Below are 24,789 nucleotides of genomic sequence, written 5' to 3' on the forward strand. Positions count from 1 at the left end.
AATGGATAAGCAAGGAATAGCATGCATTGTTATATTGAAAATCAATTATAAATGGTCATATTTATTTTACTCGAGCAAAATTATTAAAGAAAATACATGATAGAGTAATAGGAAATAACCATTTTATCTTGGTGACAATAACTCGTGCTAAAAATATCCTAAATAAGAAACTATTACGTACTGCTGTACAAATTCATTTCAGTGAAGTACATACAACAATAAACGGAAATTCAGCTGAGTTTTAATCCGTGCCAATGAAAACGAAAGTTGAAAATGCAAGATAGCCGATATTTTAGAGTTCGTTTTAAAAGTGTAATTTTTATAACAGAATATTAAATAAAGAAGTGCATAATTCTAGCCAAAAAAAACAATGTTACTCATAACCGGATTTTCGCTATAACCGTGTTCGATTAAAAAATTAGAGAGTTTACTGTACATAAAAACAAAAGACATTTCTGCGGTTGAATAGCAGTAATCAATATATTTTAACGGACTCAACATTTCAATTTTTAAACACACAATTCTAATAAATATTCCGATCAAATAATGCACAGTTAAACATTGACCTTGAAATGAACATAATTATCATACATAGACAACAAATTATAATGTATCATTTCAAATTAAATAATACAAAAGGAAATTAAAAAAAATGCTGTATAAATATAGTACGTGGGGTAACAAAGTAACAAACAAACATGACAATTTACTCGTTCAATGCATTTTGTGGTAAAAGGATTGCTGAATGTCAATTCGTTACAGAAGTATAAATATTTAATGACTTTGCTGATAATTTAAGGGACTCTACAGGGGTCAAAAACCTAAAAAAAGTAATAAAATCTTAAAATTTGTATTCATAACATAGATGAACTGGAACACTTAAAACAGGAAGATATGTAAGACATAATTAAGGACATAAAAATTATACTCTGAAATGAATTTCATATAGAATTGTTGTGCTATTTATTCTTGGCTTAATTTGAATGAAAGCGTTGATTTAGATTAAAATAACTATTCTGGAAAAAAAAGAAAGTCAAAACGAGTGACAAATTAGCTCAGATTTTGCACATACGTTTTTGATCTAAACCATCGTCAAATGCAATATTTATCTCAAAGAATTATTTCCCGTCTTGTCATGTCAAAATACCTAAGTGAAGTCCTTTATTTCAGTTCTTCTTAACACTTTACAGCTCTAGTGAAATTACTTTAATTCCTTTTTTCAATAACATTTACTGGTAATTGTCATTTTTAGATCCAAAGTTTTTTTAGATTTTTCTCTAGATTTCTTATAACACTGTAGACTATTTTGTCAATATGAAACTTTTTCCACTGCATGTCAGGTCTATGTGAGATAATTTGATATAATAAAGCATTCAGCTATAACATAATATTGTCTACACAAATACAAAGAAATTTAACATTTTATCATAAGAAAATAATTTAAGAGGACAATTATTTAGTAAGTTTTTGCCATGGCCTGATTTTCATTAAAAAAAAAACTCATCAAACACGTGATAAACCACGTGATAAGTCGTTCTTTGTTAGTTACGCATGCGCTGTTGAATACTAAGTGTGTCCTTATCGCAATGGCGGAGTTAAGCCCTGGAATTTAATCTTCGTGAAAAATATTTCAGAAAATTAAGGTAAAAATTATTTATTTTATGAGATGTTTTTTAACAAATTATACAGCTGGTTCATTCCATACTGATGGATAACATAAAATGACTCACAAAAAGAATGTATTAAACAGAATCACCATCAGTTTGGAATTTTTATCAAATTGAACATTGTGTTCATGACAAAAATAAAAGGGTGTTGTTGTATAGTTTTAATCATAAGTAAACTTTGTAAACTTTTTAAACTTTAGGGATTCTGTATTTATCTATTTTGTAATATAAATAAGTTTAAAGTATATAACCCATTGTATATACATGTACCTTTATTAAATATAAATGTATAGAAGAGTATACGTTATGTACAGGTCCTTTTTTAATTGGCACCTTTTCTGAAAACCGCATATAACATAAAGAACAAATAAAAAATCTTGCCAAATACCATGAATTGCCCGTGTTGTATGATTAATTCACAAAGATTGTGTAAAATATATGTTGGTGTTTGCATTTCTCTTTACGTTTATCATGCAATACTTTACATCTTTCCAATTATGTGGATATTGTATCATAAATAAACATAACTTGTATAAAAAATTATATTTTTCCTAGCCCATGGTTTTATTTAAGAAATATATCGGTCTGAGAGCTGTTTATCGGCTATTGAACACCGGTATGGAGTTTTGATGTGTACGCATTGATTTATTTTTTCGCATTAAAACGACAAAAAATACTTTACTTTTTGCAAAAACAGTGAGCATCTAAAAAGACGGCTATCAACTTAAGAATCCTAACCATTCTAATCCAATGCAAACTAAGCTACTGATTCAAACATTACTTAATACCACTTGACGCTCACCGCTGAGGATTCGAATCCCGACGAGAACTTTTGACTAGTTATTTCATTTTGTAAATATTTTGCTTTGTTATTTAAGATGTACTCTATTTTCAAGTATTTTTATGTTTATGCTAAGTGAAAGTCTTGGATTTTATTTGATGAGATATATTCCAAATCATTCAGAGTATATCACTTATACTGTTGACTTCAAACCACTTGCCCCTCACCGCTGTGGGTCCGAATCCCGACTTGGATTCTTTCATGTGAGGAAGCTATCCAGCTAGCTTACGGAACGTCGGTGGTTCTACTCGGGTGCCCGTTCGTGCCTGAAAAAAATGCACAGAGGGGCACCTGAGATCTTCCTCCACCAGTAAAGCTGGAACGTCGCCAAATGACCTATACTGCGTCGGTGTGACATAAAACCCAAATAAAAAAAATATATACTGTTGCTCACAAAGCTTTGCCGAACTATTTGTGGCTTATGTATTACGTTATGACTTTATAAATTTCCTTAAATACGTAATGCATATATTGTTCTTGAAAGCATATTTCTCTATTAAAATAAAATTACTACACAAAAATATCAAAACTCTTCACCGCAACTTTGACGGTATTCAGCAGTTTTAATATATATGGACAGTTATGTCTCATTGTGTAAATATTAAAGAAAAAGTGTTTTGGTAACCTTGAAATCATGACAAAATACCCACTCTAAATTATATGAAGTACCATAAGAAAGGCAATTTGAAGGAAAATAATGAGATGACAATTCTAGTTTCATGTATTCAAATGCCACTTGATTTTGATTTATTGACCTTACAACAGGAAACACTTTGAGGCATACTTACTCAAAACAATTGAACAATAATTATCATATTTATCCTTTTGGTTGTTATTTCATTTCAAGTCTAAGTATTTCTCCTTATCTATTGTAACATGTTGCGGCTGATATATAATACTAGGAATGAGCACTTACATGTGAATAGAATAAGGAAGATGTCACATCACGTGGATAGCATTGTTTATAATAACGGACACTGAAATTAAGAGTATATAATTAAGAGGGTATTGTTATTGTAGTGGTTTGTTCCTGTGTAACGATGTGTACTTAAATGGGCTGAAGATGTTGAATCCCATCCTGCTTGATATAATATTATAAATAAAAAATATGGAGAAATAATTTTGTAATGTTTGTATGTCCCCGGGTATGTAGTAATTGAACCGTCCATCCATCTGTAAGTCATTAAATGGCAAGTTGATTAATCATAAGTTCTACCTCTACCAATGTTAATAATTAAAGTAAACCTAAACCAGCTGTGGAATATACCTATCTATCTATACTAATATGGCATCATGATTTACTCAATTGTCAAATTGTATCATTATGTTGATCAAAATGACTGGCAGAACTTAAAACACACCTTTAAAACACATATCTCTTTAACTTTCTATAATTTTTTTACGAATTTTACAGGAAAGATCCTTGGATAGTTTATAACGAAATTGCTCAAATAGCTCCAGTCTACTAAAATGAAAGGTTGCCAGAGCTGAAATAAAAAAAGAAACTCGTTAAACAGTATCTCCTCCGTAACTACTTGGCCGATTTCGATGAAACTTTACATAAATGGTCATAGGATGGTTCTCTCAAAATGCTCAAACTGCTTGGCTAACGCTGCCGATTGCTATGATCGATATTTGTGAACAACTGTTTTATTAAACGAGCATTTATCTTTTGACTACAAAACTGGTGATTATTTGATTACATCACACTGTGTTCATGTAATCTAAATAATCGATAAAGGATGTGGTTATGGTTATGCTAGGTAGAGTGGTATCAAGTACAGCCATAATTGTTCATGAGCTTTCATACTTATTAACAGTTCAATCTACTTCGGTAACGTTGAATACATCTTTGTTCAGAAATATAATCATGTCTACTATCTTACTAGATAAACAGTTTCATGATTTACTAAGAAGTAATTATGCTGTACTGAATATTAAGTTGCTGGAGCGGCGATTACACTCTTAGCAACAAAATAAGTTTATTCGATAATATTTCATTGTTAGTCAGTCTTCACAGTGTTTTTAAGCTTGCCTGGTCTTTCTATTCTTTTACCCAACATTTATGACGTCATATATATGTCATTATACCATTGGTTACGCAATTGAAACTTCGCGTGAAATATTTCGAGTTTCCTCCTTACTGTGCGTTAATTAAGACCATGAGTAATGGGCAATATAAGAAACAGTGAAATTGACAAGACAGGACAGTTATGTGTCTTTAAAGTCGCATAAACTTTAAAAAGTTTCCCCGTACTTCTCTACAGCGTTTTATATTTCTCTAGTCCTTCGGGATCATTGATGTCGTACTCTTAAGAGTTGAGAATTGAGTATCGCTCAAGCCGGTGCTAGCGGCGTGAGGGATGTTGCACTTAATCATTATCCCCTATGTACAGACTCAATCAAACCGAGTCTGCAATTTTCATGTATTTTTTGTGATTAATGCTTCCGAGGGATCACATTGTTTCCAGATTTTATTTTTTGCTATTACAAGGTGTTTTTTTTTCAGAAATGAGGAACCTCTAAATAATCTATAATATCATCATTATGAAAACTGATTTTCTATTGTTCATTGTAAAGAAACACATAATAACATTCACGTTACAAATAACATTTGCAAAATAATTGTTTCTAAACAAAATTTGTTCATATGCATAAAAATGTGACCCTACCCCACCCACTTTTAACACTTATTTGACCATGTAACTTTATAAAAAAAAGCCTTATTCAAAATATCAATAAAATGTATCACAATGAGGGGCTGTTTTCAAAGTTTAAAATTAAATCTGACATCATTTAGCTAACAAATAACAACAATAATTATATATTTAAAACCAAACACTTATTTTATTCCTTAAGGGGTCTGAAAGACACATAAAATATTAATAATGTTAAAATAAAAAAAATAAAAAAAAGTTTCCCTACTGAGGTTTGAACCCACTCCCCTCAATTTCAATGTATGTCAATATAGTTTGTCTAATATATTTTGACTTATAAAGTTGTATTATAAAAGGATACATGTATATTGTACTTACAATGTTTATATTCTTATTGAATGGAGCATTTGTATATAGTATTTGTGTACAAAGTAAACGGGTAACAGGTTAGAAAGAAAGCGATTTATTGTTATGTATTGTTATATAGTTTATGTAGAAAGAAACAGTATAGATTGGAAAGGATAATTCGTTTTTTTTTGTATAGGTATGCAGGAAAGGTTTATTGCACTGTTTTGACAACTGTAATAAAAAAGGGGAATTGAAAATAAAAAATAAATAAAAAAAACATACATGATTCATTAAATTATTTATCTATTTAAGTTAATATATTTATCAATTCAAACACATAACTCATTTCAACTTACAATGCGCCGTACGACAACATGCATGATTTGTTAAAATATTTATCTATTGAAGTTAATATATTTATCAATTCAAACACATAACTCATTTCAATTTACGGCAAATGGAAGATTTGGCAAGCCTAACTGCGTTGCCTCTTTTAAAAAAAAGTCTTCAAGTTTCTAAATTCAAAATTTCACCAATTCCATGATTAAATGTCGAATTCTGCTTAAGTCGGTGGTAGGGGGCGTAGACGGTAACTTGCACTTTTCAATGCCGTCCATGACAGGCTCATTTTGTCCTGTTGGACTTTCTTTAAGGATTCTTTATTTTTCTCTGTTTTATAATCATTATTCATACAATCCGATAAAAACGGAAATATAATTATTTTCTTTTAATTAAGAAACAGCAAAATCGTCGCTTGAAAACTGTAATGTTCTATCTCCAAATTTTCCAAAAACAAGTTAAATACACAATTGTATCCGTAATTGACTGTTCTATCTCCTTGGCATGTTATATTGGTACTTCAGAGCTTCATAAATGAATAACAACGAAACCATCCTGTTCTATCTCCACAAATTTAGTATGTATTGATAAATAGACTGTTCTAACTTACTGGACTAATCATATCATCGATAAATGTCACGTGACCTGTGGGATATATGCAACATACTGTTCTTAATCCAAAATTATCGTATCAAAACATAGCATAAAATCACGTGATTACAGGACATCCGCCATGTTGTACGAAACATTTTGAGTTAGATGTTTGCTGTTTATTTCATATATTAAATATAAGTATTGAATGATATTATGTATTCATTTATTCCCTCCAATCATTGACATTTTATTATTAAGTCCTGTAAATTTACTGCATGTGATTAAACAACAAGCAAAACTGATCATGATTTGAAAGTAATTTCGGATGTGTATTTTCGGATAGAAACAAATGTAATCATACAGTTTCATCAAACAAATTCGTAAAAAAGAAATTTGTTATATGTTCTAAAGTTTCTTTAACTTAAGGCACATTCTGTCTCAGAAACCAATTATTTATCTCTATAACAGACACATAAGAGTTAAAAAAACTGTAAGTAATGATAAATAGCATGCTAGATGCTTTTCGCCTGAATTATATACTTATGAATGAGAAATGTTTTAAAACAAAAAAAGCTAAACGTTAACAATGTATTTCAAAATACTTAATGACTGTAACTGTACTCATTGCCAATATGAAACAAAAGCATAAGATGGTTTAGGTTACTGACCAATTTGGAACATTTTGGAAACTATAACAGAACTCAGGCTTTTGAGTGATTAAGCATTTCTGGGGCAAAAAAGGCCTTTAAGAAAATGTATAGATATTATACGTTAACCTGTAATATATGTTTTCGAATACGTTAATGTTATTTATCATGTAACTGCTATGGTAACTGCCCGATAACACTTGCCTAATAATTATTTTTGATATCAGGTCAGTAACCTGATATCAAAAATAAGCCCCGCTCATTTTAACGGACTTTTTTTCAATTGCTTATATAAATACTCATTTTCATCAGCATGTGAATTCTACAATGTAATCTCATACCTTTACAAGTCTTGAATCAAGATGTGGTATTTATTTATTTATTATTTCGATTTTAATTACGAATAAATTAGATAGCGAATAGTTTTAGCACTAACTAAATGAAGTGACGTCATAATTTAGCCTGGAACCCCGTTGTATCGATCTATTAACCCATAAATCAGAACTGCATTTAAAAAATTCAAATCTTCCTGAATATTTATTTTGTATCATTTATTTTGATCCTTTTGCCATAATATTTACATGGCAAACATTACTGATATATAGTTTTTAGCTTTGGAATATACGGATATTTACAGACACGTCAAACTGGTTGATGAATTAGGTCACGCCATTATATCGATGCATTGTGAGAATCGCTCAGTTAGCCAACGTTTGGGAAGCCTGAACCATCTTTATGTTAGATATTTCAGTCATTTAGAATCAAAGATGTCTGTTTTAAAATGTCAGCATAAATTTAGGAGCTTTTAACAGACAGCAAATGTACTTGTAATAAGAACACATTATTTATAAGTCTATTTATTATCTACAACGTCTTACGGTAATGGAAACATGTTTTTGATCATTTTACTGCTCAAAAATAAATGCGAAAGATTTTCGTGACACTGTTGTAAATGTCAACAATCAGTAGGTGACGTATTTTGCAAAAAATCTAAAGATTTGTAAATAGATCGATACAATGAATAGCACGATACAATGGGGTCCCACTATACATTGCAAATGACATCATCGATGTTCACGTCATAGTATACATGTAATCATAACAAACAGGCTAGACGATTTTCTTTGAGAACTTGTAAATGTTTACTTTATTTCGCCGGATTATTATTTTATGAATGAACACATTGTTTCGTTTGAAAAATAAGACGCATGTTTGTGTAGCTTGTGTTTGATTGCCGATTTGACTTTTGTTTGATTGAAATTATCATGAACTTTTGACAATTCAAGACAAAAATTGCAGTAAAGTTAAGTTTATGTGATTCTTAGTGGATTTTTGGATAGACGTTTAAATTAAAGGTAAGAATTTTATCGTATTAGGCCTACATTCTGTTGTATCTTTTATCCGAGTCGAAAGAAAAAATGGCCGCCTACAAATCTACAAATTCTAAGTTTCAGGGGCGGAAGAATTTGTTTTCAAGAATTATTTCTTTGAACAAAAATCCCCCCTTTTACGAAATTCGCTATTTAAAAGCAGATTATTTTGTTATTTTGACAGTTATTATGTGTTACATGATAAATAGAAAAAACATGCTACTGTCTTTCGATATCAATTTTATCAGGCTCGGCTGATATGGGCAGAAAGGGCTCGGCAAGCCTCACCCTTTCTAGCCCATATCAGCCTCACCTGATAAAATTGATATCAAAAGACAGTAGCATGTTATTCTCTATATAACTAATAGATTGCTTTAAAGTAAACACATTTTATACCAAAGACAGAAGGAGGAAAATATTCTTATACCGTCTAATTATACGTATATTTTGTTTGTCTTGTAATTTGTCTTTGAATTTCTAAATTAATATTTATATAGCATTATGTTGTTTGTAATGTTTTTGTACACGAACAATCTTTTAAAATGACATTTTTCAAATATATGTCATGCATGCTCCACCTTTAAGGTCTTTTCTAGCAGATATGTTTTCATTGCCTACTTAAGTTATAGAAACATTTTTTACATACCTTCAATTAGAAGAACTTCTTACCAACACAAACACGTGTAAAGCGCATAACAAAATAATTACTACTATTTCATACTTTTGGAAGGAATTTGAATTTAACCATCTTTTGAATTTTCATGAAAAAAAATCTTGAAAGATTTTTCCAGCATTCTAGAAGATTTAAAAGTTTTCTAGTTTGCGGGTATAACTTTCTTTTTCCAGATATTGAATCACTTTGAATGTATTAAATTGTAATGGCCAAAGTTTTAAAAATAGATAAAATGTCTACAAAATTTATGTGGGTATTTTATCTTTATTTATTTAAATTATTTGTTTAAATGTCATTTAATAATGTTATTGACTTAAGGATTTAAATAATATTTTGAATGTCATAGTTCATGTAGTTAGATATGGTTTAAGAAATTGTGTAGTGTCAAAGTCAACTAATCAAGGGATAATTAGCCGAGAGCATTTTTGGCAGCCTTTTGAAAGATAAAACATACTGTTTTATATGATATAAATCAATTCAACTTAAAATACATAATGTTCTAAGTCACTCTGTTTTTAACAGTGTTTGAAAAAAAGTTACAAGGACTGTTCTTTCTCCAAATGTTTTTTTTTATGTTTTTAAGCAAGGAAATATTAAAATACACATATCTTTAACGATATTGAGATGATCTCTCGAAATCACGTTTAGTTGTTTTTAAATTTTCAAAACCCGACAATAAATAAAAAAAGTTATGCAATACTAAATCTTAACATGCTTTTTTCTAAAAGAAACAAAAAAGTGGCACTTAGAACAAAACGTTTTTCAAGCGACGAACTAATGACTTAAATGATAGTGCGCAAAGAAACCTTCCGTTTTAACTGAATTTGTTTGTTCCACTAGTCTATTTTTTTTCTGATCGCAGATTATGCATTGCAATGCTGACATTCAATCTTTGGCACAGAGCTTCAAACAATCCTAACAACAAGGAGTTCTCAAAACAGCTTACAACTAGCGATGTAAAAGTTAGAAAAAAATTCATTTGTTTCCAACAAATTACAATGCGTTCAACGTTTGAAAGCAGCGTTGCCTTATAGAATTGTCAACAAAAGCACAATCACAAATTACGCGGATGAATATCACATTAATCAATGCAAATCGCTCGGCAATTTCCGTACAGCTTCGGATTATTGTGATCGGAATTAAACGCCCCTTATGAACATTTGTTATTTAAACTTTCTGAAAAATAAAGTAAGGATGTTATGTTGACTCTCGGATTATAAGGGTCGAATTTAGGGCAATCGATGATCGATAATCAATTTCTACACCCGATAATTTCATCCACGTAAACAAAATGCTATTTTCATCAATGTCAATTACCGAAGACTTCAGAGCGTAAATATTACACAAATAAATCTGACTGTCGAGTAGTGGAATATATACATAACGGACTGTTTTGGCTAAATTATTTACATCAGTATTAAACAACAGTTTTATCATGAACAAAATACCTCGAAATTAAAAAAGGATTACAAACCCTAAATGGAAATTCTGAATTTATAATTATTTTATTTTATTCAGGCTTTCTTCGTAGAACGTGGTGCTCGTCAAGGATGTGAAAGGTCTGGGGTTCAAAACCCAGTCGAGGCAACTATTTTTTTTTAAATTCTTTTAAATGTATTTTTAAGGGAGTAGCCACGATATTCAAGGATAAAGTGTGGCTCTAATAAAAAAATGAACAGAAATGAATTTTTGATGCAACTCTAGCCTGCAACATTTTCAATTATGTTGTGTTGGACTTTCTTTAGGGATTCTTATTTTCTCTATCTAGTCATGCAAAATTCCATATGTATCAAACTCAAACTGTTAAAGTAAAAAATCTTGACGCAGTCGCTTCATTTCGGTGCCCTGCAAAATGAATTATAGTATATAAAAATAAACTTATACATGAAAATTCATACAGATATACAATACGATTTAGATTGCAAAGATCAGAAAATACCACAGAGCTTGACGCCCTTTGATTTACTAAAGTAAGTGTAGGAAAAAATTTAGTGGTGTAAAATTTTTCTAAAATTTAGTAGTGTTCGTTTACAACACGCATGCGCTGTGAATTTGGAAAAATAGTATGGCGGAAACTAGTCCAGGATAATATTTTCTCAAAATTTGAAGAAATTGCGGTAAATACCTTATGAAGTTTGTAACCAATAAGTAAATTATTGTCTTCTTAAATGAAACGTAAACATAACAAGTCAAAAATGAGTAACTCGCTTAGGTGAATTACCATTTATGAATGTTTTATCAATTGAATTTGAAAACGAAAGTTGGATTTTGGGGAATTTCCGCGGTATGACTAAATACCGAATATGAACTCATATTCGCGAATATGAATTCAGGGGACAGGGGACCTAAAAATGAACAATTTTGTATTTCAGTGTGACCAGAAACACAATTCCAAATATTTCAAAATCTGTTTCACAGGCAGATAACCAGTTGCACAGCATTATTCAATAATACTTCCCGAAAGTTGAAAAAAACTGTCAGACATTCGGTCTGACAAACCATGAAAATCTGTCGGACCGAAACAAAATCTGTCGGACCAAATAAAAATGATCAAAATATAAAAAAAACTTGTGTTAGTATTTCTAAGACATTTTCTGTTTTTTATTTTTTCGCCGTAAAAATCGGCACAATCCGTACAGCTCATTTTCATCTCCTCCCTGTCATACACCAAAGATTCATGGTTCTGCCTCCATTTTACATTAAATTTTATCTCAGGTCTCTTCTTTTCATCCTTTTATTGCTGTTCTGCGCACTCTTCTGACGTAGAGTTTCGGTTTTTCCCAGGTTTGACACCTTTAGCGACGCCATTTTGTATACATGCGGCTTGGATAAAAGCCGGACAGTCGGACCGATCCGGAATAAAAAATTGTCGGACCTGATCAAAATTTATCGGACATGTCCTTCGGACCGACATATTTCGGGAAGTCTGATATTAATAATATGACATACATTGAAGAAAATAATAGTTTGCATGCATTGCTCCTTCAAAAAATGACTGACAGCAATTTATATTTACCCCCACCCAGCCAAAATCACACCTAAAATATACCAATATGGGCAATCTTCATGAAGATGCAGCATACTCCAGAATCCGCCCGATTCCTTTAAAAATATCAGTAACACGCAGTGCAAGCTATGGCATTTTCAGAAATGACCAATAAAGTGTCTGTCATACGTTTAGATTTTTCACAAAATTTATCTGAAATTTCTTACTTGTTTGGCGCCAACTGTCAAAGCTTGATTTTTAACTTTTCACCTCCATTCGGAGAGTCAGAAATACATATAAAGCTACCAAAATGCTTAGTTTCGGGTAAAAACCCAAAAATACTTCTCATTTCCTACACACAAACAAGAAAGAATTACAATGACAGAGAAATACCAGAAGTTATCAGTACCTTCAAAACACCATGTCTGAGTTATAAAAAAATTTGACCGGGGCCATCATTCGAATATGTCCCCTGCCCCCTGTTCGCGAATATGAATGGGAGTACCGAATATGAATTTTATTTTCATAAAAAACAGCTGTTTTGGGATATTTTTCGTCCTCAGAGAATAGAGAATATCATTTACTTGTATCATGTCTTTGAATGAAAAAAAATTAGATAAATCTGACTTTAATTTGTTATAAATATTGTGACCAGAACGGTAGGCCTATCCGAATATTAACAAGAATGACGAAGATGAACATTAGGCCTATTGTTTATAATCTTCTAAAAGTATAGAAAAGAAAGTTAAAATTATATATGTTATGTTAATATTTGCTTTATTCAACTTTATTTCGTCACCACGGCCAGAATGATGTACAGTATATATACGTGTATATACATGTATATGTGAATACGAGGTTGTTGTTTTTTTTCTTTTATTTTTTTTTACCCCTATTGTTAATTATTCGGTCACTAATAAAAGTTTGAAAGAAAGAAACCTTGATTAAACATGGATGGCAATTTATATTTGCTAGGTTAATTGCAAGTTATCGCACCTTATAGAGATATATGTAATTCATATTCATGAACGAATATACCGAATATGAATTTTAAACATACAGTAACTCAATATGAAATTTGTTGGAAAAGTTTTGTAGATAGAGACTACCATTTACTGCATCATATCTTTGAATGAAATTAAATGAATTTAATGCATTGGTCCCAAATATCGTGACCAGAAATGAACGAGGCTACCGAATATGAAAATTATTTGAATATATGTTCAACAATATTTTACAGAAGAGAAAAATAGACATTGTATCTTTAATATGGTATGGTTTATAAATAAATTCTTTATTGAAAATTAAAGTAAATCTACATTAACTGCTTGTAAATAAGTCACTACGGCCAGAAAAATTACAAAAAAATATTATGGTATATGAACACGGGAGTTTTTATCAACATTATTATTATTCCCTTGTTATGAAAAAAAAATTAGCCAGATTGTTTTATTTCGGTCACTAGCAAAGTCTGAAAAAGAAGCATAAAACAGAAAAGAACCCCAATATTATTTTTATATATGAGCTCTGTTCTCAACAGAATATATAATTAACTTTCATATCAGGGAATGAAATTAAATTTTACTGTATTGGTTGCAAAATATCGTGCCCAAAAAGATTCCCGAAAGAGAACACCAAAAGCAAAAATTATATCTTTTTTATATCATCATCCCCTGTGGTTACAAATATTATATAGAAAGAACGAATCATCATAATTTGAACACGAGATTTTATATGAAAAAATACCTCATCGTTTTTGTTTTTGTCACTAATAAAAGACGGAAATAGAGATTTGTTTGAACATAATCTACCGGTTATATTTGCAAGATGAAATGAACTATTTTTTGTAAGTTAATATAGCGAGAAAGAATCCTGATATATACGAGAATACCAAATTCTAAAAAATGTAGAACTATTATTAATTGAAATATTGCTACTGCTACTGTTATTTTATATGTAATATTGTCAACAAGACATTACCTGGGGGAAAAAACATTATTAATTGCTGAAATATTCATAAATATATATAAAAAAACAAAACATTTTCGAAATAATAAATAGCAAAAGGGTTGGTCCAAAGTTAAAAAATGTCTTACTGAATATATATTCATTAACACCACTGGTGGCATTTTTATGAGAAATTGTTACATGTATACGCTTAATAGCGACCATCAGAAAAACTTGATAGAGTTAAACATCAAAAAGATTATAAGTAGAAAGTATATAAGACAGAACAGAAAAAGTATATATATAATTTATAATATGTCGACCACGGTGGTTAGGATCCAGCATATAAATATTTGTCAAAGGATCTTTCTTAAGACCTTACTTTTATTTATATGAAATATGTTTTTTCTTCTTTTCATTGAAATTCTACCTCAAGAAGCAGAGTTTCTTTGGAGTAAACGCTTTTATTTATTTGAAAACAGTATGTTTTCGAGATATTATTTGTTTGACAGATATATAGATGATATAATCATATATAATATATATATATTCTTTACCTGAGTTTTTAGCTTAGATGATGTTTTATATGTTTAATAAAATAAGTTGATCGTTATGATAACATGCTTGCGGTACACGAGTACCTTGCCAGTATTATATAAAATATTATAATTTAACTGATATATATTATTATTAAATAAATGGTATTGAAACTTTTAGTAACTTATACTATAAATATTTCTATCATCTTTTTCAATGATTATACATGTATTTTTATATCAAAGCGAGAAAAGGGCCATTTAATATTATAATAATAGATGCGACTTATTATACCAAGAGAGTCTAATTTAACTTATAAATTCATACATCTTTTTTCATGAGATTCATATGATAAAGGCTAAAGTGTACAACTACTGTATGTTAAGAAGAACATTCTGTTCTCTTAAATTTCCAAATATCATCGAAGAAACAATGCATATTTGTGATTTATGGTGTATAATAACAGATAAAACTCTGCAAGATCTATTTTAGATATCATATAACTTGTCAATTTTTTAAAGATATGTATTATACAAAGTTTCTTTTTTCTTGAAGGCATAAAAAATATATAAGGGGGTCAGTATACTCTTCCGTACATAAGTCTATTTTGACGGCACACAATCCTTTACAACATCAAAATTAGCTATATCATATACAATTTATATTATATACTGATATTTTTATTTATTTATTTATTTATTTATTTATTAATTTATTTATTTATTTATTTATTTATTTATTTATTTATTAATTTAAATAACTTTAATTTTAATCAATTACGTTTTTGCTAAAGTTATCTCTGCGTTGTGCCATTTCGCCAGACATATTACCTCAAATGCAATTACACATATACAAATTATGACACATTTTAAAACAAATTAACTTACAGTCAAACGTGTATTAAGCGACCGGGCAAGGGAAACACCAAAAACGGTCGCTTAATGAAACGGTCTCTTAAGACAGTCAGCATGATATAAAAGTCAAAATTTATAAATGACATCTTTTTTATTCGATGGGATTGTTTTTCAACTTCATTTTTATATAAATGTTGAATAATAAGTACGGTCCGATAATCTAAACGGATGCAAATGTAAAAATAACGTTCCGATATTTATTGACAAAACAGTTTTGATCCATTACGTACATGTTTGACATTTTTTCCAGAATTTTTTAACTTCTCCGTTGTTTTTCCTTGTCTCCAACACGAAAACCCTATTAGTGAAGATGTTTTCTGTTGTGCATTTTTTCATTTGAAATAAACAAACTACATCTATTTGTTACGATTAATTTAATGGCTGATCAAGTTCAAGGTCAATTCAATGCAGTCTAAATGTCAACAAGCGAAGCGTATACACCATCTCAGTATGGGCGGAGCGTTGCATTGTTTATCCGATATTATTGGATAATACACGTCACGCGTATACTTAACTTCATTTGCATACGCTAAAACGGTATGGGAAATAGAGTTTTTCACACGTTTATTGTTGTGTTTTGATTGCTGACACTTGTGACATAACGAGGTGGCGTTCTCTTAAAACACAATTACTTGACAGGTAAAAGTGGTCGTTTAATGAAAAGATTGATGTCAATTAGGTGACTAATTAGCGGTCGCTGGTTGCGTTGAGCAAAAGTCGCTTAATACATTAAAGATATAGAGAGAAAATGACCGGGGGGAATTTAAAGTGGTCGTTTAAGACAAAAGTCGCTTAATACACGTGGTCGCATGGGCAAGTTAGACTGTACTTGTGCTTAACAATCATTTTATATGCTCAAATATAACCAAATGACTGGCGTGCCAGTTTTTTTAATATATCCGTTGCGCCTGTTGCGCCAAAAATCTCCATTGCGTATTTTATTGGTACCCGATTTTCTGAATTATTCATAAAACACTCAACACGTTCATTCTATTTTTTAAGAGTTTTTTTTTATACTTGTATTTTCGTGATTTTTTTTCTTTTCTTTCTTTTACAAAAATGCAAGACTTCCTGATAACCTCATGTGTTTAAGTTTTTATCATGATTCAATTGAAGTTGTTAAGAAAACCCCATCAAATTATTTATTAAAAATAATGATAGCACGTGACTTATTCCATCAATTTAACCGTTTATGCACGGTAGATCGTCTTTTTCATGCGCATGTTTTATGTAAGATTATTGTGAGTCAGAATGCATTGAATAGCGACTTCAATGCAATTCCGGACCCGGTAAATATTAAATAATTAATAAATTTAATTATTGAAATATAATAGTTAAATAGCACCGCACGTGCACATGTGAAATAGTCGGCCAAAAATAACGAAAACATAATCTTCATATATGTTGTTCACCCTACTTTGTTAATATTCTGTAGTCTTACGTTTCGCAATTCCAATTATACAACAATGTACCATTATTTGAATATATATTATTAGAATTAAATTAACAATTTAACTTCAGAAATACGTTGAATATTAATTTATGTGTAAATATATATGTAATAAATAACATTCGATTTTATGTCAGTTTAGAATCGGTATATTAATATATTGAAAATATATTAGAATTGAAACTGGAAAATATGTCGGAAGGCAACCAGAAGAGATTTTGTAAACTTTGTTCCTCGAACTAAGTAGAAGATGAGATCGATGTTTATTTCAGTGCGAATTGTATTCTGACCTGAACGTAATAATAGTTTGGACCGTGATTATTGAATTTTTTCACATACGAATGAAACGAAATAAAAGAAAACTAGAAATGTGTCCATAGGACACGGGTGCCCCCACCGCGCCACTGTTCTGTCAATCTTTTTACTAAGTCAAGGGAAATAACTCTACAAATACTGGATACATCCACAAGCGAAACCCCAGGTGCAAATCTAAATATGCTGAGCAACCTGCCCATAAGGTTTAATGACTATGTCAAAACCTTTTTGAGAACTTGCGACACAAGTTGAAAATTGCCAAAAAAATTTAAGTGAAGGGCAATAACTCTAAAAATACTAAACAAATCCAGACAAAAATACCTGGTGCACAACTGCACATGCTGATCAATATTCCTGTAAAGTTACATGACTCTAGGTGAAATACTTTTTGAGTTACATGCGACACGTGTTGAAAATTGCAAAATTTTACTAAGTCAAGGGCAATAACTCTAGACACTAAAAATATCCAGACGAAAATACCCAGGTGCACAACTACACATGTTGATCAACATTCCTGAAAAGTTTCATGACTCTAGGTCAAATACTTTTTGAGTTACTTGCGACACAAGTTGAAAATTGCAAAATTTTACTAAGTCAAGGTCAATAACTCTGAAAATACTAAAAATATCCAGACGAAAATACCCAGGTGCACAACTACACATGCTGATCAACATTCCTGTTAAGTTTCATGACTCTAGGTCAAATACTTTTTGAGTTTCATGCGACACAAGTTGAAAATTGCAAAATTTTACTAGGTCAAGGGCAATAACTCTAAAAATACTAAAAATATCCAGACGAAAATACCCAGGTGCAAAACAACACATGCTAATCAACATTCCTGTAAAGTTTCATGACTCTAGTCAAATACTTTTTGAGTTACATGCGACACAAGTTGAAAATTGCAAAATTTTAATAATAATGAATTCATAATAGTGATTAATAATTGCAACAGCTAGTCCTATTGTATGGGGTATGATTATTTAAATGTGTGTACCGAAAACGGAAGAAGAAAAATGGCATATTATCTCCCCTTTTTTATCGTATCGTATACATTTTATTGAAAAATTTAAGCAAATAATAGAAAATAACGGGAAATATAGCCCTCTTAATAAACACATATAATAACAACTTGATTCAAATATTAGGCCAGCAGGGCATTTTTTGTCAAAATGTATTTTATTTTGTTTATTTTGTGATAAAAAGAACGATATTAGGAAAAAAACGAAAAAAAAAACAACATATAACAAGGTATGACTTAATACCGGATATGACTCATATCTGCAGATATGACTTTTAATACCGGATATGACTTATATTTTAAATAAAGTTGTATCAAGAAAAACAATCAGAAACTTTATAAAATATAAGTCATATTTGGTATCTTCAATCCTTTCTTTAGAATATGCAACGTATATAAGTTCTGCCAAGGATATGACTTTTAGAACATGCAACGAATATATCTTGTTACTTTTTCATTTACGGGCATAATTTAAGGATTTTTTGCATGTATTATTATTTTAACTTTATTAATTATATGAAAAAAAATACCAAAAAGTAAATAAAAAAATAAAAGAAACAAGTTTGAAAACAACAAGTCATATTCAGTTTCTTCAATCCGCCATGGATATGACTTTTATACAAAGCGTGCAATATATGTAACTTAAAAAGTCATATTCGGTATCTACTTTCTTCTACGGATATGACTTTTATTTAAATTAGAACATGCAACAAATATAACATGTAACATTTTTATTACAGTATCAAATTTAACCATTTTTTGGCATGTAATTTCATTTTATTATTATAAAATATCATATGAAGAAAAAACTTTATGAACTATATAAGTCATATTCGGTATCTTCTGTCCTTCACGTTAACCCATGTACTGAATCAACCGTTTCCAAATGTCGCGGAATGCCAGGTAATATGCGGTATGTCTTAATACCGGAGAAGACTCATATCCTCAGATATGACTTTATAAATATGACTTATATTTTACAAAGTTTTTTTTTTTTTATTATATTTTCTTGATACAAAGTTTTATAATAATAAAATGATTTTACATGCAAAATATTGTTAAATTTGGTCCATAAAAAATTAAATAAAAAAAGTTATATAAGTTATATTGGAATTACGTTCTATAAAAGTCATATCCGTAGCGGACAGAAGATACTAAATATGACTTATATTTTATAAATTGATTATTATTTTTTTATTAACTTTTCTTGATACGGTGTTTTATAATAATAAAATGATTTTATATTCAATGTATCGTTTAATTTGGTTCATAAATAAAAAAGTACTTACATAAATAACCACATACCAGGGAAGGTATTTTCTGTGTGTCACACAGTTTCATGTACTGCATGTGCGCGGAAATAACTTATTATAGAACATATCAAATGGAGGAGTGGAAACTGGATAAAAAATAATGTTTGTTCAATTAATGAATATTGGTAAATCATTTATATGGTCACACGTTTACAATTGATTTCATTTTTATGCTCCCCGAAAAAATTTCGGGGGAGCATATAGTCGCCACCTTGTCCGTCCGTCCGTCCGTCCCCTTTTCTTGTCCGGGAACATAACTTTGAAACAACAAGAGGTATCAACATGAAACTTTGTAGGTAGATAGATCTCATTGAGTAAGTGTGCAGTGCACAAGAACCGTAACTCTGCCTTGCCTTATTTTTTAATTATGCCCCTTTGTTTATTTTTACACTTTGAACTTTGTCCGGGACATAACTCTAAATGTATAAGAGGTATCAACATGAAACTTTGTAGGTAGATAGATCTCATTGAGTAGGTGTGCAGTGCACAAGAACCGTAGCTCTGCCTTGCCTAATTTTTGAATTATCCCCCTTTGTTTATTTTACACTTTGAACTTTGTCTGGGACATAACTCTAAAACTATAAGTAGTATCAACATGAAATTTTGTAGGTAGAAAGATCTCATTGAGTAGGTGTGCAGTGCACAAGAACCATAACCTTGCCTTGCCTAAGTTTTTAATTATCCCCTTTGTTTATGTTCACACTTTGAACTTTGTCCAGGACATAACTCTTAAACTATAAGAGGTATCAACATGAAAACTTTGTAGGTAGATAGATCTCATTAAGTAGGTTTGCAGTGCACAAGAACTGTAACACTGTCTTGCCTACTTTTGGAGTTATTGCCCTTTGTTCATTTTGACACTTTGAACTTTGTCCGGGACATTACTCTAAAATTATAAGAGATATCTGAACATGAAACTTTGTAGATAGATAGGTCTCATTGGATGGAAATGCAGTGCTTAAGAATCATTACTCTGCCTTGCCTTATTTTGAAGTAATTGCCCTTTGTTTATTTTTTACTTTTTGACTTTTGTCCGGGACATAACTTTAAAACTATTAGAGATATCAACATGAAACTTTGTAGGTAGCTAGATATAATTGGATAGAACTGCAATGCTTAAAGAACCTAAACAAAGCCTGGTCTAATTTTGGAGTTATTGCCCTTTTGTTCATTTTTACACTTTGAATAATTTACCAGGGACATAACTCTGATATCATCAGGAAACTTTACAGATAATAGATCTCATTGAATAGAAGTGCACTGCAAAAAACATAACTCCTCCTTGCCTAATTTTGGAGTTTTTGCCCTTTGTTCATTTTTTTATACTTTCCTGTGTCTAGAACCTTCTCGGGGAGCATCACCCGGTTCAACCGGTTCTTGTTTTTAATTATCGGGTATTGAATGCCAATCACAGGTGCTTGAAGCAAACTTTTTTATGTTCTATAATGGGCTATATACTAAGTATATACTATAATCTTAATATACATATATATAATATAGGCCGATTATGTAACATATTTGATAAAGTGACAAGCGCCTGTGATGCCAAATGTTTTCAAACATTTTTTTTCCAAAATGAAAATGAAAATCACACCAAATTACCTCCCTGTGTCTCTAACAAATACTGCCGAATTTCGTTGTAATCTCGCATGTCTGCTAAGTGGGTGTTAAGACCCCTCAATTCAGATTTTAAAAAGGGAAAGCGCCAAGAAAATTTGTGTCAGTGTTTCTTTCTATGAATTAAATTATGATTATAAAATGTAAAACTATAATAATTATTCAGGTTGTAAACACTATAATTTGCTTATTAAACCCCAGTATATTTTGAACGGCAAGGACGGGATTTAACCTAATCCGTAACCTCATAATTGCAACAACAACACTAAAATTAGAATGGAAAATGCTTTAAACTTTATAGTTACTAGTCATTAGTTGTCTTTCATAGAACAACTTTATATGATAAAAGAAATAAACAAATTGTTCAGTTTTCATAGTTTATTTATCTATAATCCTGATCGATGACTACACTATTTAACCAGGTTTTCCGAAGGCGAAAACTGGTTATTAGATTGAGGTATGTCGGCGGGCGGATTGGCGGGCGGGCGGGCGTTAACAATTTCTTCTGTGCGCAATTCCTCCTACATTTCTCAACGGATTTTTGACCAAACTTTCACAGAAGCTTTGTCATCAAGTGCCCTGGCGCATATTGTCGGGGTTTTGCAATTGGATAATATTTGACCTAATTATGGCCCTTTGTTGTTTTTTCTTATATAGATATATAGTGAACAATTTCTTCTGTGCGCAACTCCTCCATCATTTCTCAACGGATTTTGACCAAACTTTCAGAGAAGCTTTGTCATCAAGTGCCCTGGCGCATATTGTCGGGGTTTTGCGATTGGATAATATTTGACCTAATTATGGCCCTTTGTTCTTTTTTTCTTATATAGAATATATAGTGAACAATTTCTTCTGTGCGCAACTCCTCCTATATTTTTCTACGGATTTTTGACCAAACTTTTTACAGAAGTTTGTCATCAAGTGCCCTGGCACATATTGTCCGGGTTTTACCATTGGATAATATTTGACCTAAATTATGGCCCTTTGTTTTTTTTTTCCTTATAAGAGTATATAGTGAACAATTTCTTCTGTGCGCAACTCCTCCTACATTTCTCAACAGATTTTGACCAAACTTTCACAGAAGCTTTGTTATCAAGTGCCCTGGCATATATTGTCGGAGTTTTGTGATTGGATAATATTTGATGTAATAATGGCCCTTTGTTTTTTTTCCTATAACAGAATATATAGTGAACAAATTCTTCTGTGCTGAACTAGTCCTACATTTCTCAACAGATTTTGTTCAAACTTTCACAGAAGCTTTGTTATCAAGTGCCCTGGCGCATATTGTCAGGGTTTTGTGATTCGATTAATATTTGACCTAATTATGCCCTTTGTTTTTTTTTTTTCCTTTATACAGAATTAATCAATATATAGTGAACAAATTCTTCTGTGCTGAACTAGTCCTACATTTCTCAACGGATTTTTGTTCAAACTTTCACAAAAGCTTTGTCATCATGTGCCCTGGCGCATATTGTAGAGGTTTTGTGATTGGATAATTTTTGACCTAATTATGGCCCTTTTGTTTTTTTTCCTTATACATAATACATTTTTCCTTATACAGAATATACAGTGAACACTTGTTCTGTGGCAATTCCTCCTACATTATTCATGTTTTACATTGCACATAGTTACATTGTTTATTGCTTGCATTTGTATTACAAATACAACATAGTTATCTACAATGGAGATAATTGAAAACCTGGTTTCGTGGCATTGCCATGTTTCTTGTTTTTTTGTCTTTTTTGGAACACATATGAGCCGCGTCACGACAAAACCAACATAGTGCGTTTGCGACCAGCATAGATCCAGACCAGCCTGCGCATCCGTGCAATCTTATTAGGATCCATGCTGTTCGCTATCAGTTTCTCTTCTTGTAATATGGTTGGTAAGCGAACAGCATGGATCCTGATCAGACTGCGCGGATGCGCAGGGTGGTCTGGATCCATGCTGGTCGCAACCCATTATGTTGGTTTTGTCATGGCACGGCTCATCATATCATTTTACCCAGTATTTTTGACTTTGAATTGCAATCCAAGACCATAATTACTTATTTATATAAAATTTAACATAATCTTTTTGTTTGATTTGTTTAGATATTGATAGAGTATCAGGATGGCACATCAACTTCAGTTAGAGAAGGAAAAATACAGACAGTGGGTAAAGGCTGGTTTAGGACTTGGATATTTAAAAGGAGGGACTGGCACCATTCTGTAAATGATATAGCTGACCAACAACATAAGGATATCTTACAAAACATTCGGTCTACAAAATCACTACCATCAACTGTGACATGTGGGGGATGTCAAGTTGAAACTCTCAAGCCAGACCATAAGCCAGTACCTGGGAATGCTGGAAACAAAGTCTGTCCTCTTGGGCAAGTAAAATGCAGCTGTTGCTTTAAGGGAAAAATTGCTTGTCCGAACAACATATGTGGCGCCATCTATGACTATATTGTGCAGCATCATGCCTCTACGCCACCTGTGCCAGACTGGAAAAACAGTGATGCTCGAAATTGGTAGACAGACCCGTGGAGCATTAGCAAATGTTTTATAAATGCTCCTGGGTACAAGGACAAGACATCAGCAGTCGACACCGATTGTACTGGGTTACTGCATGTTATCACAAATAACATATATTTTCATAATCATATTGGAGGGATTGCTACTGGACCAAACAATCTTTTTTCAAAAGGTAAATACATTTGTATACTAAATATACCCTCAATTCCATCAAATTTAGGGTATTTTATGTATGTGATTACTCAAACACATATGTTTCTTGATTACTCAACTTGATTACTATCTATATTCAGCATCAAAAGCATAAAAATTGTATATTAAGCTATCAGTGTAATTATGTAATTAAGTGGTGCACATCTAGAATTTTTTGTATGCCCCCGCCATGTAATGGCCGGGGCATATAGTGTTACCTGTTCCGTCATTCCGTCCTTCCGTCATTCTGTCATTCCGTCATCATCAGTTTCCGTTCATTATCTTAAGAACGGTTGCACACATTCAACTCAAATTTGACATATGGATATGTCATGAGAAAATACAGGTCAAGTTCGAACTTGGTCATGGTTCGATGATTTTTGGCAGAGTAATGCCCCTTTTACTTTGAAAATAATATGAAATTTCAGTTTCTGTTCATTACCTCCTCAACGGTACAACACATTCAACTTAAACTTGACATATGGATATGTCATGAGAAAATACAGGTCAAGTTCGAATTTGGTCATGGTTCGATGATTTTTTTGGCAGAGTTATGCCCCTTTTAACTTTGAAAATAATATGAAATTTTTAGTTTCCGTTCATTACCTCCCCAAAGGGTACAACACATTCAACTCAAACTTGACATATGGGATATGTCATGAGAAAATACATGTCAAGTTCGAATTGGGTCATAGTTCGATGATTTTTGGCAGAGTTATGCCCCTTTTACTTTGAAAATAATATGAATTTTTAGTTTCCGTTCATTATATCCCCAACGGTAAACACATGCAACTCAAACTTGAATATGGATGCGTCAAAAGGAATGCCCAGGTCAAGTTCAAATT

The 24,789-nt window shown here is 31.3% G+C and overlaps 1 protein-coding gene across 2 annotated transcripts; it reads left to right on the forward strand.

The window, feature by feature from the left end:
- The first annotated feature begins 1,513 nt into the window (after positions 1-1,513).
- On the forward strand, positions 1,514-23,907 carry LOC132749540 (uncharacterized). Of its 2 annotated transcripts, none has more exons than XR_009628433.1 (2): positions 1,514-1,643; positions 23,327-23,907. XR_009628433.1 is itself a non-coding variant. In XM_060739348.1 (2 exons), exons 1-2 carry the CDS (start codon positions 11,176-11,178, stop codon positions 23,750-23,752), a joined length of 504 nt encoding a protein of 167 aa, XP_060595331.1. In that variant the 5' UTR covers positions 11,008-11,175; the 3' UTR covers positions 23,753-23,907. The 2 variants fall into 2 exon arrangements, 1 of the variants encoding a protein (XP_060595331.1); XM_060739348.1 differs by lacking the exon at positions 1,514-1,643 and adding an exon at positions 11,008-11,253.
- Positions 23,908-24,789: the final 882 nt, after the last annotated feature.

Source organism: Ruditapes philippinarum, unplaced genomic scaffold (genome assembly GCF_026571515.1).
Source record: "Ruditapes philippinarum isolate M1 unplaced genomic scaffold, ASM2657151v2 ctg10729_1_1_1_1, whole genome shotgun sequence".
In the NCBI taxonomy this organism is placed as follows: domain Eukaryota; kingdom Metazoa; phylum Mollusca; class Bivalvia; order Venerida; family Veneridae; genus Ruditapes; species Ruditapes philippinarum.